The sequence below is a fragment of the Glycine soja genome, chromosome 6 (genome assembly GCF_004193775.1).
Source record: "Glycine soja cultivar W05 chromosome 6, ASM419377v2, whole genome shotgun sequence".
NCBI lineage: Eukaryota > Viridiplantae > Streptophyta > Magnoliopsida > Fabales > Fabaceae > Glycine > Glycine soja.
In genome coordinates, this window is record NC_041007.1 from 47,440,901 (window position 1) to 47,457,807 (window position 16,907).

At 33.5% G+C, this 16,907-nt stretch overlaps 1 protein-coding gene across 1 annotated transcript; it reads left to right on the plus strand.

Annotated features, from left to right (window-relative positions):
• The first annotated feature begins 1,915 nt into the window (after positions 1–1,915).
• LOC114417373 (ABC transporter C family member 12-like) lies at positions 1,916–16,853 on the plus strand. The gene is made up of 27 exons (XM_028382544.1): positions 1,916–2,915; positions 3,121–3,299; positions 3,840–3,879; positions 4,448–4,604; positions 4,737–4,851; positions 4,934–5,014; positions 5,148–5,172; positions 5,721–5,777; positions 6,323–6,388; positions 6,835–6,909; positions 7,046–7,153; positions 7,287–7,421; positions 7,767–7,873; positions 7,960–8,053; positions 8,892–9,059; positions 9,147–9,287; positions 9,562–9,762; positions 9,866–9,964; positions 10,046–10,198; positions 10,599–10,981; positions 11,231–11,411; positions 11,528–11,851; positions 12,586–13,342; positions 13,975–14,096; positions 14,223–14,468; positions 15,411–15,831; positions 16,558–16,853. Exons 1-27 carry the CDS (start codon positions 2,583–2,585, stop codon positions 16,635–16,637), a joined length of 4,848 nt encoding a protein of 1,615 aa, XP_028238345.1. The 5' UTR covers positions 1,916–2,582; the 3' UTR covers positions 16,638–16,853.
• The last annotated feature ends 54 nt before the right edge of the window (positions 16,854–16,907 follow it).

Sequence of the window (16,907 nt, forward strand, 5' to 3'; positions counted from 1 at the left end):
AAAGCAATTCAACATTAGATGTTGTTAGTTGTCTTAACTTACTTTTAATTTCACTGTATTGTATGTTTCAATTTATTTAATTTTTTTTATATATAAATATTTATAATATATTTATTGTTTTGTTTTATTTTTTTTTAACTTTTTTCAAAGACTATTTTTTTTATCACTTTATTGCATTGACTTTGTTAATAATTAATTTTTGTCAACAAATCTAACTAATTACCTTTTGTGAGATTCTTATCTTTCAATCACGATTTATTGATTTTAAATTTTTTTTAATAACTATTGTTTTGAAATCTATATTTTAATAAATATCTTTGAATATTTGTAAATACTTTAAAAAATTCATAAAATTTGTTAATACCTGTGTGACAAAAGGATGGGTGTTGCTAGGTGCACTCAGCATTATTGCTGGTGCACCCAACATTCTTTGTAAATACCAAAAATGCCCTTGGCTTCTTTCTCCCTTTAAAAACTATTTTTATTCTAAACATTCGCAACAACCATTTTTTGTGCAGTCTTCTTCTCCCATTTCTCTCGTCAGTGCCACATTTTGTTCGGTTCGTTGGCAAAGGTTAGGTTCGGTAAAGGTGAAGGTACCCGTGTTCAGTGTTGCGGTGGTCGTCGGCGACATACGAGGTACCGTAGATCGCGCGGATCAAGTTGATCCGTAAAAAGTTTATGTATCAAGTTAATCCACATGTAGATTTTATGCCTTCGGATCAAGTTGATGCTTACAAATCAAGTTGATCCGTAAAATACTTGCGAATCAAGTTGATCTGTAAGCAACTTGCGGATCAACTTCATCCATAAGAAACTTGCGGATCAACATTGTCAACTACAGATCAACTGTGGATCAACAAAACCATATGCAGATCACATCATAACATACACAAATCAACCAGAATGAGTTAGGTGCACAAAAACTACTTTAAATATACCCAGGGAATATTTTTATCTTTTCACGTAGAGTACTGGGTGCACCAGCAATAATGCTGATGCACCTAGCAACACCCCAGAAGGATTAGTATCCGTGACGCCCCATTGCCACTCGTACACCAAACAAATTATGGGAAATCACAAGTGATGCTAACAACATATTTTTAATATAACTTTTATTATTTTAGAGATTAATTAATACTTATAAAATCACGTGTGATATCTTTGAAATACTAAGAAATAAGATTTGCATAAATTTAAGAATTTCAATAAATTTTAATTGATGCCATGAAATATATTAAAAAATTACGTCGTTAATATTTCTCTTGGAGTCATTAGTAGCCACTAGCCACTCACTGGATTGACATCATTCAGGTCGTATATGTGGCCTCATATTCAGAGTCATTATTGAACACATACTCATTCTTTATCATTATTTTTAACTTCGTAAAATGGTCCCAACTTATATTATTGAACCGAGAGAATCTTTATTTTCATTTTAGTTAATTATTTTACGCTATATAACCCGTAAGCCGTGACGTTAGCAATGAATATTCATATAGAACAATGTTTGTCTTATTCATTTCTGGTTCAAACTTTCAACGTTGTCTTCTGTCGTGTACTATTGAAGTTGCATATCCATCACTCACAAAATCTAAAGCATGAGGTTATCTATAGTTTTTTTAATGGGTTAGATATCACACGTGTCATTGGTTTAGATCAATTTGATGAACTTGACAATTCGAACGGAACCAATTGAAATTTAATGTTAATTGGTTTGAGTATTTAATTCACACTTTCTATATCCAAACCAACTTGTTCATCATGAAGTTGCTTCGATTTTGATTAGACAAAAAAAAAAAAAAAATCTAAAATTCAAATCAAATTGAATCAATTAAAATCAATGGATTTGGATATTATTTTCTCCCAAATCTGAACCAAATTTACCCTTCTAAATCTGAACCAAACCTACCAGTGAACACCCCTGGGTGCCACTGGCCTAACAAAATTTCACAAAGGGAGAGAATTAAATATAGATCCTTATGCTAAATAAACTGTCCCCTACATGTGAATACAATTAAATCTTACACCAATATGCCAACCTTATGCCTTACACAATGTTATCTATATAGTATCAAATAAGATTTGTCATGCAATAATAATGTTAAGTGCTATGCTACATTCCATATTTGTCTTGTGACACCGTCCCACAATTGTATTCTCACTTCTTTTTCAACCCTTACGTTTTTGTAACTGTCACTTGCTATTGCTCTTTGGATACTTTTTCAGTTTCCTTGTTTTTTTTTTCAGTTTAATTGGCAAAGTCCAAGACGGGTCTTCATGCAAATTGTACACTAACATAGTTAACTGTAGCTTTGACTCATGTTGGTTTTCTTGTGTGAACCCAAAAAGGTGGGAGGAGTCACACTCAAATTATTGTACTTGATGTTTTTCTACATGGTTAAGGAACGAGTGGTGTTTCTCATTTATTTTTCCACTACCACCCCCCTTTTGTTGTTTTAATGTGATGATGTTTGTGGTATGATGTTAGAGATACTGATCTCTTTTATGCTATAAAAAGAGATTTTGAAGTATCATTGGTGAAATCTGTGGAGGGTTTGTGTTAGCTGACTGAACCAAAGATGGGGTTTCAGCCATTGAATTGGTACTGCCGGCCAGCAGAGAACAGCATTTGGGCAAAAGCAGTGGATAGTGCTTTTGGGTCCTATACACCTTGTGCAATCAACACTCTTGTTATCTCCATTTCCAATTTGGTTCTTGTGGGTTTGTGCTTGTATCGGATATGGCTTATCACTTGCAATGCTAAAGCTCAGAGGTTTTGTTTGAGTTCGAATTGCTATAGCTATCTTCTGGGAATGTTGGCTGCTTATTGTGCTGTTCAACCTATTTTGAGATTGTTAACTGGAAATTCAGCTTTCAACCTGAATGGCGAAACCGAATTTGCTCCAGTTGAGGTAAGTGTGTCATGCATACTATACTCCAATGAGGTCCCTTTGCATGAATGCGCAGTATCTTCTGTCACTCCAGGTTGATATTTGATGATGGCTTCAGCTCATTTAGTGATAGTTAGGAGATAGATGCTATGCTGCAATTGAAAAATGTGTACAATTTGATTGGAATGTGCAATTTTAAACGCTTTTTGCTTTTGTGGTTTTGCAGATAACTACACTGATCGTTGAAGCGCTTACTTGGAGCTCAATGATAACTCTCATCCTCTTGGAAACAAAGGTTTATATCAGACAATTTAGATGGTTGGTGCGCTTTGGAGTTATATATGTTTTGGTGGGAGATATTGTAATGCTTAACCTTCTTCTGCCAGTGAAAGATTACTGCAGCAGGTAGATTTCAATTTTAAGCCTAAAACCTTGTTTCTTCACTTTTTGGTCAATAATGCATTGTATTTCATACTGTTTTTTTCTCATATTCTAAGGAGTAATATAAACAGTAAGCTTTTATTGCTTTAGTAGCATCATGAGTTTTTCTTTTTCTAAAATAATTTACTTTAATGTGATGGACATACCCAGTGAAATATGTCTGTTAACAATAAGCCCGTTCAGTATATTGACAATAGTCATGGGCCTGGGAAGGAAATTAAAGAATTAAGGGTTACCAGTTTGAGATTAGTATGCATGGAAAGTCAACCGAGTTTTTTCAATTTACAAACGATAAATATTTTGTTTTTCAAAATAAAAAACTGTCAGTTGTTTGTGTAAAAGTTTATGACTTTCAGTGTGTCACCAAGGAAAAGCATTGAATGCCACAGAAGAGGAAATGAATTCCGGACTTTTATTTGAAATGAATCAGAAGAAAAAAAATATATACTTCATTCTTGATGGTATATGCAGCAACATACTCCAGCTTTCATTTCATTTTTGCAGATCTGCTCTGTTTCTGTACATTAGCAGTTTCATCTGCCAGGTGAATTTCTGATTTTCTCATCTTTTAATGAAGTTCAAAATAATCTTCATTATACATGTATGTTGATTTCAATTCTAGACTGCAACTTTAAGAAGAGTGTCGTTTTCTTAAAGCAGGCTACTAAATTCATATTTATTGTATAATTATAAGCCTAGGCCAATAATGATTATGTGCATTGTCTAACAGCCTTTTAGAAAACTTGATGCAATTCAGCCTGGATTTGTACTAGTTTGTTTGTGCTTAGAAATAAATGAACCCAATTCGTAGTTTAAAATCTAGCAAATACGGTGTTTGTTCTGTATATTTGGGTTTGAAAACAGTAGCTTTGAAGGTGTTGCTTTAACATGTTACATGTGAAACATTTAATAGGTTGTGCTAAGTATGATCCTGCACTAGCATGATATGCAAGTATCAACTTGTAAGTTAATGCAGATTGGGATGGAAGAGCGATTAGTGTGTTACAGTTTTGTTATTTAGTTCACCATGAAACAGCAGGACATTCAAAGTTGCTATGCCACTAACTCAGATACATCACAATGAATTTATTGTGGCTACTTTTCTGATGTAGGTGTTGTTTGGTACCTTACTTTTTGTTTACATTCCGGATTTGGTTCCTTATTCTGGTCATACAACAATGCAAGCTGAGCTACCTGACCATGGTGAATATGAACCTCTTTGTGGAGATGATCAAGTTTGCCCTGAGAGGCATGCCAACATATTCTCTAGTGAGTAGTATTAACAATTCACAGCTTTACAATTTGCTGTGTATTTTTTGGTTGTTTTCCTTTTTTGTGCAATTAGGTAGTCTCTATCCTCGTAACTCTATTAACTAGTGATGTTTTCTGCATTCTGTGTAGGAATATGTTTCGGATGGATAACGCCACTCATGAAACAAGGCTACAGAAAACCAATAACTGAAAAGGATGTTTGGAAGCTAGATGAATGGGATCGAACAGAGACATTAACTGAAAAGTTTGTATATTTTCTCCACGATTACTGTATGAAATTCTTACATCCTGTATATATAATTTAAAGTATTTTTTGGTTACCACAGGTTCCAAAAGTGTTGGATGTTAGAATTTCAAAGCTCTAACCCATGGCTTTTAAGAGCATTGAACAGTAGTCTGGGGAAAAGGTGCATATTGACAGCTTTTTTATGATACTTTGTCTTTCCTTAGTTGTTTAATCTTTATTTGGACTCTACAAAGATGAACTTAGTAATATTACGGTCTCATTTTTAATTTGATTTGGTTTCAATGTTTTGTTAGGTTTTGGATGGGAGGCATCTTTAAGGTGAACATTTTAACCCCCCCCCCCCATTTTGATCTTTAACTTTAACTTAATTGCTTCAAATTCAAATGAATCAGTAAACATTTCTCATTGTTACTTACTTCTAATTGCACATTGAGAGGTTTATTTTGTCACAACGATTTAAACTTCAAATGTAATTTAAATTGATAAAATCAAAATTAACTAAGCTTAAGTCATTAGCTTTACCAAATGAAAGAATGACAAATGCTACTTGTCAAGAACCAGCAATGCCAAAAGCTTAAAAAGTTAGGGGAAGGCCTAGGAATGGTTTTATAACTCTGAAACACTCTCGCAAAAGCTCTTTGGGCATTAGAATAGTCGGTGTACATGGCTGCAGCCTGTTGTTCCTTTTATAGTAACCAGTAATCTCATCAGAGTTTAACTCATCTTGTACGACTTGCTTTGTATATAGAATTATAATCTGTGTATAGTTTGCCAAAAATTGTACATCAAAAGGCATATAATAACGTTGTGAAGTTTTATGTGTGCTGACTCCTGTGGAACTTCAAATTTTTTAATGATCTTTGCAGATTGGTAATGATCTTTCTCAGTTTGTGGGACCTATTTTGCTGAATCATCTCTTAGATGTAAGTTTATTTCTCCTTCAAACCAAATTGGATTGATGTGAGAAGAAAAATAAGAGTGCGGAGAAGCATAATCATATTATGATAAACCCAACAACACATGCATACACTGAATAGACATGATAAATAAAAGAATGGACACACAACAATTAAAATTTGTCAATTCACAAGCCTATTTGTTTTGAGATCATATCATCCCTCACTATAGAGAAAAACATTATGTACAAAAAAACGATGAAGATTGTTTATGATTTCAAACTCAGACTTTAATGTGTTGCATACGGTAATTTCCTGGTTCAGAGGTATTTGATTGCAAATAAAGCATTATTGCAACCAAGTCACTTTAGGCTTATTGAAATCTAATATTGACCATTCATTTAAGATTAAATGGTCAAAATTAGTTCTAATCTTACCTTCTTCATATATACAAGTTGCCCTTTTTAAATGATAATTTTGTTATTACGTTGATGATTTCATTTCTACAAGTATGTTTGTGGCTTGTTCTGCTAGCTACATTATCATTTATTGTGATTTATGCTGAATGACAGTCAATGCAAAGAGGAGACCCATCTTGGATTGGTTACATCTATGCCTTCTCAATATTTGTTGGAGTGGTATGGCTACTGTCTCTTATAATTTAAAGACCCTTTAGTACAATGTAAAACATGTTTTAAGGGTTTTACAGTATATGAGTAGCATGAGTTCATACTTTTTCAAATAATCAAATGATGTACTATAATTTCAGAACAAAAGATCAATTAGCGTTACCTTCTCATGTCAGTTTTTATTTTCATATAAAAATAACTAATAAAAAAAACATATTATCACTCTTGGTTTTTCTATAGCCACATTTTCCCAATTGAACAAACTAGTTTTAGAACTTTCCCTGAATAAGTGACTTGTACGAATATCTTTAATGCATGAAGAATGATAGAGGAGTATATATACTTTTTTCTGACAATGCAGAGTTTGTTTTTAATATCATAGCTGTCTTGTACTTTTGATAGCATTTATTAACATGAAGAAAAGAACAATTAACGAGTCGTTCAACTCTTTTCAGGCAGTTGGTGTTCTTTGTGAAGCACAGTATTTCCAGAATGTTATGCGTGTTGGTTTTCGGCTTAGATCAACTTTGGTATGATGTCTCTTTCTCTTAAGAGTCCAGCTACCTATTCCTCCAATCTAGATAGCCCTAAATAAACTGGTTTATCCTAATTTATTTTATTTATCAACACAGTTAATATGATGTGACCTTGTCTAATTATATATAGGTGGCTGCTATATTTAGAAAATCTTTAAGGCTAACTAATGATGGTCGAAAGAACTTCCCATCTGGGAGGCTTATGAATATGATAACATCAGATGCCAATGCATTACAGGTTCATTTGCTACTTATACTGAATATTCATGTCTATTGTCTACTTATTAACTGAAACTTTATTTTTATTAATTAGAGTGTAAAACGCTCCCATGGTATAAATCTTATTGTTAATGTTCATTTGCAATGTGTAGCAAATATGTCAACAACTTCATGGACTATGGTCAGCACCATTCCGTATCACTGTAGCTATTGTTCTCCTATACCAGCAACTAGGTGTTGCTTCACTTATTGGATCATTAATGCTAGTTCTCATTATCCCACTGCAGGCAAGTTTTGTCACTTCTTTTATACCTCAGATATGTGTATTATGGTTTTTGCTGTCTGAAAGACAAATATTAGGAAAAAACCCTGAGAATCCTTGTCTAGCAGCACTTGATATCTTTCTATTCTTTGTATAGTACATTTGGTACATTAATAATATGATTCCTATTGGTGAGAAGCTAAAACTCAATTAATTTTAATAAAGAGAGCAAATGTTAGAGAGTTTTGAAATTAGTATAGTTGAAACTGATATATTTGGTATGTTGTTCCTTTTCTTAACAATAACTGCTCTCTTTTTTCTTATAGGTTTTGATCCAATAAATAAATAATTTTATTGTTTTTGAGAGCAGACATTTGTGATTAGCAAAATGCGAAAACTGACAAAGGAAGGACTGCAACAGACAGACAAAAGGGTTGGTCTCATGAATGAAATTCTGGCTGCCATGGATACTGTAAAGTATGAATACATTAAAAAATGTCCACTTACAACATGTGACTCAGATTGTGTTTTAACAGTTTTTGTGATATGCTGATATGATTCAGATGTTATGCATGGGAAACAAGCTTTCAGTCTAGAATTCTAAGCATACGAGACAACGAGCTATCATGGTTCCGCAAAGCCCAGCTGCTATATGCTGTATGAGCCTTGACATAATTTTAGAATTTAGTGTTACTCTATTGTTTCCATTATCCAGTCTGTGATTCATGGTGACAACTAATGGATTTAATATTAATCATCTTTCATGCATTCTGCATCAAGAGCACTGGGTTAGTCATTTACACCAATTGGATTAATTATATACTCCATTTAAAAGTAGCAAAAGATTGATGGCTTACAAGGTCGATAAGTACATTCAAATTTAATATACATTAATCTGTCAGTATAAATTGTTTTCAAGGAAAAGGTCACCTGGTATGATATCAGAAAATGACTTTCTAATATGTTGCTAGACCTTCCTTGGGTAATAATATTTGTATTGCCTATTGACATTGTTGTTGGGTTAAGCTATATCAGGGATGATTTTGAAGGCAAATGTCAGTGTTTCTTAAGCTTGATATATGTAGCAATACATGCTACTATTGCCTACATTTGGGGCTAATTCCAAGGATACTTTGCCACCATTCATGAAATTCCAGGCTTGTAATATCTTGGGATCTCACACCAAAATAAAAGAATTGTTTATAAGTGTGACAAACTATTTTGTCAGAAGTATTGTACTTAATGCCATATGCTTATAGGACCCACAAGTTCTTTTATTGGAATTTTGTATCAGTTTGTATTATTTTGGAGATATATTCATCTATCATTCATACAACATATACAATTACTTATTTCTATATATGCATGTAACACATGACTAAACATGTTCTTAGAATGCTTGTAAACATTCTTATAACATAGAAATTCTCCTAGATTGTGAAAAATTTATATATATATATATATATATATATTAACTACTTGTCTTCTGTTGCAGCTTAACAGTTTTATACTGAACAGCATCCCTGTTCTTGTGACGGTGACCTCATTTGGAATGTTCACTTTACTGGGTGGAGAATTGACACCTGCCAGGGCATTTACCTCATTATCTCTGTTTTCAGTTTTGCGCTTTCCTTTAAATATGCTACCAAACTTACTAAGTCAGGTTGTTGTTGTCCCTTGTTACGTTCTGTTAACACTTGTTTTATTTGGCGATGTCAAATTGTTCCTTACTGATTGTTTTTTCTAACAGGTAGCAAATGCAAATGTCTCATTGCAACGTTTGGAGGAACTGTTCTTAGCTGAGGAGCGAAATTTAAAACAAAATCCACCTATTGAACCAGGACTTCCAGCCATCTCAATTGAGAATGGATACTTTTCATGGGATCGTAAGGTGAATTTGTCTATGATCCTTCTGTTCACAGTTACTAGTTTTTTAAAGTTGTGTTAATTTTCAAAATTAACAGGCACAGATATGTTTACAATATAAGCCAAATCTGTGTCAACTGGAATAATGATATTCATAATCCTTGTAGGTTTTAGATTACCATGTTGTTGCTTTTGATGAATGAGATTCTATAGTTTTCAATTTTTTGGATACATTTTATAATTTTGATATTAGTAACTCACACTTCACTTCATGCATGAAAACTGTATTCAATTCACAGGAAGAGAAACCGACATTATCAGATATCAATGTGGAAATACCAGTTGGCAGCTTAGTTGCAATCATTGGCGGTACTGGAGAAGGCAAAACATCACTTATTTCAGCGATGATTGGAGAGTTACCTCCTTTAGCCAATGGAAATGCTACAATCAGAGGCACTGTTGCTTATGTTCCTCAGATTTCATGGATTTACAATGCCACAGTGAGTTGCAGCTTGCTTATGATTCAATTTTTATCTATTTTTTTAAACCAAATTACGTGAAAAAAATACCACATTTATCATTCTGAATGCTTTCTTTTCTCAGGTTCGTGAAAACATATTATTTGGATCAAAATTTGAATATGAACAATATCGGAAGGTCATTGATATGACTGCTCTACAGCATGATCTCAACTTACTACCTGTAAGATTGTTTATAAAATGTCATCTTCTCTAAACTAATGGGAATTTTCTTTTTATAATCATCTCATTTATATCTTCTCAGGGACGTGATTTTACAGAGATCGGAGAAAGAGGAGTCAATATTAGTGGTGGTCAAAAGCAAAGAGTTTCCATAGCTAGGGCTGTATACTCAAATTCGGATATATATATATTTGATGATCCTTTGAGTGCTCTTGATGCTCATATTGCTCAAGAGGTATCTTCCTTATTTCTTATCAAGCTCTAGATGACAAGTCCATGTTATGGTATAAGTACCATCTATGGAGGCTAGGGTACATTGGTTGAAATTCAAAAATTACTTCCATCCTTAACATTTAACAAGTATAAACGATGTTGATTCAAATTGTCAATATTATGTGAGCAAGAATCAAATCTAACTGATTTTTATTATTAAGAAACTAATGCAAGGAATGCATGCTCGTGGATTTTTCTTTCTTTACCTTCGCATAGCGAAGAGCCTCTGGGCAATGGGGTACGAAGTTTTTATATAGTATAAATGTTTGAATTTCAGATATCACCATTAATGGTTGACCATTTAAAAATTTGAAAATAGATATGATCATAGTTCATATAGTCTGAGTTGCAATTACCTTTAGGTTTTCAGGAACTGTATAAAGGAAGGGCTACGAGGGAAAACCAGGGTTCTTGTCACCAACCAACTACATTTTCTCCCTCAGGTGGATAAAATCATTCTGGTTAGTGAAGGAATGATTAAGGAGCAGGGAACCTTTGAGGAGTTATCAAAAAGTGGGCCTCTATTTCAGAAACTAATGGAAAATGCAGGGAAAATGGAACAAGCAGATAATAATGAAGATAGAGAAAGTCATGGCACAGATAACGATTTACCCATGAATAATGAAGCAATTGAGGAATTACCAAGTGATGCAAGCTATGAGAAAAAAGGAAAATTACGAAAATCAGTACTTATTAAGAAAGAAGAGCGGGAGACAGGCGTGGTTAGTTGGAAAGTTGTAATGCGGTAAGATTGCCATGGAACCTCAGAAAAGGATGAATTTATTTGCTTTGAGTTATTGTTATTAAGAAATTATGAATAAGATAATTTTGATTGTCAAATGATAAGGATTAGGAACACATGGTATTCCCTCCATTAAAATGACAAAATGTTGATTTTTTCTCTTTCCTTTTCCTTTTGGCCTTGTTGACACTTATTTTGTGCTTGAATTAAATTAGATGCTGCAATTTGGTTATGACTTGTGATTATTTACAGGTACAAATCTGCACTGGGAGGACTGTGGGTAGTTTCCATACTATTTTCTTGCTATACATTAACAGAAGTTCTTCGAATTTCAAGTAGCACATGGTTAAGTGTGTGGACATCTCAAGATTCCACTGCAGATTATGATCCAACGTATTTTCTTTTGATCTATGCACTTTTCTCATTTGGACAGGTCATTGTGCAATCAGTCTCTATTTAATTTTTTGTTTGGTAATTTGCATCTTTACAGAGAGTTATATTTATCAGCTTTTGGGAAAACGAAATGAATATTTCCTTTGCTGCATTCAGGTATCTGTGGCACTTGCAAACTCTTATTGGTTGATCATTTGTAGTCTTCGTGCTGCCAAAAATTTGCACGATGCAATGCTAGATAAAATCCTCCGGGCTCCTATGGTATTCTTCCAAACTAATCCGGTTGGCCGCATAATTAATAGGTTTGCAAAAGATACGGGAGATATAGATACCAATGTTTTTAATTTGGTGAACATGTTTTTGGGGCAAGTCTGGCAACTACTTTCGACATTTGTTCTTATAGGCACCGTGAGCACCATATCCCTGTGGGCTATAATGCCACTTCTGATCTTCTTTTATGCAGCTTATCTATATTACCAGGTATGCCCCATATCTTGTCCTTAGTTTTAGAGTCGTCTCATTAGATTATTCACATGCCAAGTTGGTTTTATCTACTTTTGCATTATGGATTCTCTTGAGATTTGGATATCTGGAAAGAAAGGGGTTTCTTTTTTATTTGCATAGAGAGATAGATGAATGATAGCTAAATAATGGACACGTGCAAACATTTTATGGGTATTATATATTTTTCAGAACAATTTACATTGAGATACAGGATTTTCTTTTGGTTAAAGTCCAGGTTAGAAGTTTTAGTATTCTGTTGCACAATATATTACAAGGGAAATCTTTCAGATATCTGAAGGCTGAAGTCCTTCTACATCCACTGAAGTTTTTCTCATGATGCATAGTTTATAGTCTCCAAACTTCATAATTGAACCACAGTAACATTATCTCAGCAATGAAGGCCTGATTCATATGCACCCTACTTCCTACTATTTTCTCTGTTTTTTACAATATTGCTATTATATGTTAAAATTCTTTAAAGAAATTAATTTATAAATAAACATGGAATAACTAGTGCAAACTGCAAAGGTATAAGTTCCTAACCACCATAACAAACGTGTCAAACTGGTGTTCAAGTGAAGGTGTGCCAATAGAAAACAGTCAAACACCCTTCTGGAAAGAAACACCAGAAAAGTTTATTATTTTTAAGTTGGCACTATGTTGTCATGGTTTGAGGAATTGATCTTTTCTACTAACATCTTGCCTTGCAGAGCACAGCTCGAGAGGTAAAGCGCATGGATTCCATTACAAGATCTCCTGTTTATGCACATTTTGGTGAATCACTGAACGGTTTGTCAAGCATTCGTGCATATAAAGCATATGACAGAATGGCACACATTAATGGAAAATTCATGGATAAAAACATCAGATTCACTCTTGTGAATATCAGCTCAAATCGTTGGCTAACCATAAGGCTAGAAACATTAGGAGGCCTGATGATTTGGTTGATAGCAACATCTGCTGTCTTGCAGAATGCAAGAGCTGCAAACCAGGCAATGTTTGCATCTACAATGGGTTTACTTCTCAGTTATACTTTGAACATAACAAATCTCTTGAGTGGTGTCCTCAGACAAGCAAGTAGAGCTGAAAACAGTTTAAATTCTGTTGAGCGTGTCGACACATACATAAATTTAGAAACTGAGGCTCCCGGTGTAATTGAGACACATCGTCCACCACCAGGATGGCCAACATCAGGATCAATTGAGTTTGAGGATGTTGTTCTGAGATACCGGCCAGAACTTCCTCCAGTGTTGCATGGATTGTCCTTTACAGTACCTCCAACTGAGAAGATAGGGATAGTTGGAAGAACTGGTGCAGGAAAATCTAGCATGCTTAACGCACTATTCCGGATTGTGGAGCTACAAAAAGGAAAAATCATTATTGATGGTTGTGATATTTCTACATTCGGATTAGAAGATGTTCGAAAAGTTCTTACTATCATACCACAATCTCCAGTTCTTTTCTCTGGTATTTTCCATGAACAGAATTCTTGTTCTGTGCTAAATTAGACAACCAAATATGAGTTTGATTTTAATCTGCTGTTACGAATGTTTTTATATTGTAATTGAAATCCACAATTGCAGACCACAATGGCAGGTATTGTTGTACCAATATGTCATGAGTGTAAAGGTATATACACTATCATCCAATCATGAATTAGCATATTATTAAAAGAAAGAGTTTTAAATGGTTCTCATAATCAAACTATTGCAATATGTGGCAATAAATGATTGGATGATAGTTTAAAAAACATTGACAGTGGATCAAAATTAAATCCATGAATTATTTATATTCTAACTCCTAAATAAGCTTGGTTATTGGTACCTGCATTTTGTTTCATGGAAAAAAAAATATGAATTGTTTATTTTGGGACCTGCATGTTAATCATCATGGAATTAGAACTAAAATTTGAAGAATTGTTTGCATTAGCAAACTGTCAGTCAGAAAGTATTATCTTTCTTGACCATATGAGAATATAAGGGTTAAGACATTATTATTAACATTGTATTATCTTAAATTTTCCCTTGGTTGTGAATAAACATTGTTTATTAGCTTCAGTAAAACTTCTCCCTTCTAAAAATTATCACTCTTTCTCTTAGGAACTGTTCGTTTCAATCTTGATCCATTTAATGAACACAATGATGCTGACCTATGGCAAGCTTTAGAAAGGGCGCATTTGAAGGATGTAATAAGAAGAAATACGTTTGGTCTAGATGCTAAGGTAGGTAACAGATTATGGTATAATTATATTAGTACCTCTATATGATTGGTTTTTCCTTGAGAGTCTTTTTGAATTATCAATTGCAAATATGAAATATGACAAGGTAATCTCTTGTACTGAATAAAGGTTTCAGAGGGAGGAGACAATTTTAGTGTTGGACAGAGGCAACTGTTAAGTCTAGCTAGAGCATTGCTACGAAGATCAAAGGTTCTTGTCCTGGATGAAGCTACTGCTGCTGTAGATGTTAGAACTGATGCACTTATACAGAAAACTATCAGACAAGAATTTCAGTCCTGCACAATGCTCATCATTGCACACAGACTAAATACAATCATCGACTGCAATCAGATTCTGCTGCTAGATGCTGGCCGGGTATGTCCAAGTACCATTAGTTACAGATATTTAATTCCTACATGCATCAGTTATTATGGCTCTATAAGAACAAGATAAGCAATGTAGATATGAATTGGACAAACTATGTTTTTCCTCACTATACATGACACTTGTTTTTAATTTGGTCCCTGTTGGAGTACAAGTGTGAGGTGAAGTCTCACATCATGTAGGAATGAGAAGGTTGAACACCATATAAGTGAAGGAAAAACCCATAAACCTGAGACTTGCAGTTTTGAGTTAAAGTGTGGTGTCAAGTTCACTTATGTAGTTACTCATGGTCCATTGGTGTAAATCTCCCCGGTATTTACCCTTTACCCCCCTCGGTGGCAGAACAGCCCTCCTTCAAAAAAGTTTCAAATTTAGTTCTCATTTTGAATGTTGACCTCACTGTCTATTGTTGTTATAACAATTTGAGATTGGCATGAAGTTATGATTAAGTATAAGAACCAAATTAAACATAATAGTGTAGGGACTGAAATATAATAACTTTAGCCCCTACACATGAAACCTATCTTTAATTTGGTCCCTATAGTCCTATACTACACTTCACTGCATGACAAGTTCAAATTATTATAGACAAATAAAGTGCAGACAATTATATATAGAGAGACTAAATTGAAAACTTTTAGTATAAGTACCTACATAGAAATCACTGTCGCATTTAAGAATTAAAATATACATATATAGAAGAAATATTCACACTCAATTTTATTAGATCTTATTACGAATGGTTAAGATTAAAACACAAAGTCATGTGACTTTAATTGTAATCATCCATGTATGGTTCTACCGCCCATATTTACTCCTCTTTCATATATATGAGCGAGGAGCAAATTCGAGGATTCTTATTTCACAATCACTGATCTCAAAGTCAACATTGATGATCCAATATTAAGATTCATCTTCCTCTATGCTTTCCAGGTTCTTGAATATAGTTCACCAGAGGAGCTCTTACAAAACGAAGGAACTGCTTTCTACAAGATGGTTCAAAGTACTGGACCTGAAAATGCTCAGTATTTATGTAGCCTAGTATTTGGAAAGACAGAGAATAACTCTAATGAATATAACAAGGAGTTGGAACACCATGTGAGACAATTAGCTTCTTCTCACTGGACTTCTGCTACTCAGTTTGCCATAGCTTCTACCCTTTCTTCATTACACCAGCACCTTCAAGAGCCAAGTAGTGAAGAAAATAAAGATATCCTTCATAAAACAACGGCTGCAGTTACAACACTTCAAGAAGTTCTAGTGGGGAAGCATGATGAAGACATAGAAGAGACACTGTATAAATACCATATTCCTACAGATAGATGGTGGTCTACTCTCTATAAAGTTATTGAAGGTAAACACACAAGAATCATATTTAAAAATAAAATAAAAAATCCTGATAGGCATATGTCATTTTTCTTGGCAAGTATTCATGTTTCCTTTTCATATATATAACTCATGGAATTTGAGTTGGGATCAATCACTCATAAGACATGTTTGGATAAAAATTTCTATAAGTACTTCTTTGGTAGAAGCTAAAATGAATTAAATTTCCCATTTAAGTTAAAATCAACTTATGCACTTTTACTTTTATAGAAATTTTTTTGTTTCTTAAGATTTTTTTTGTTTAACATCTCCCCAAGCTAAGGTGCATATAAGTTAATTTTAATTTATAAAAGAGTTTGATTCATTTTGCTTTTTATTTTCTTCTCTTTTAAGTACTTAGTGAGAAGTTTGTTCAAACAAGGTCATACTATTTAACAAAGAGTTTAAATATTTTCAGTTCCACTCCCAAGTAAAAGTATTTGTTGGTACAACAGTTTATCCATCAACCCAATACAAACGGCTGTAATCATAAGATACAATAACTGAATTAATATGACGTGATAAGTTTAACAGTAATGTTTCTGTAATTTTTGTCTAAAAAAATGTTTCTGAAAATAATAGTCCATCTACTTTTTCTACTAAGTTATCCATACTTCGAGGTATTATATATAGTCAAGTTATACTTATTGGTTTATTTTAAACTTTTATGTTTTGCTTCTAAATTTGCTGATTCTATATTCAATTTATTCACCAGGTCTTTCTCTTTTGAAGAGGTTGCCTCTAGACAACATTCAACAACTAGAACTTGATTTTGAAGGGAGATCTTTTGACTAACATACATCTTGAGGGGTGTGAAGAAGAGTTTGCAAATGCAATTAAATCGGAGGGATAGCCACAATATGACAAGATTCTTTAGAATTTTCCCCCTCTTTGTTACACCAGTTTCCTCTCTGTGTATGTTTTAATACTTTCTCTTATGCTAATAGGGTTACCAAGTAATCCATATTCAATATAATTATTTTAGCTTCCGCCGGGCTAGGTTATTTTAAATTTTACATTCTACTTTAAGTTTTTAATTTGGAAAAAAAATGTTTATTTATACGT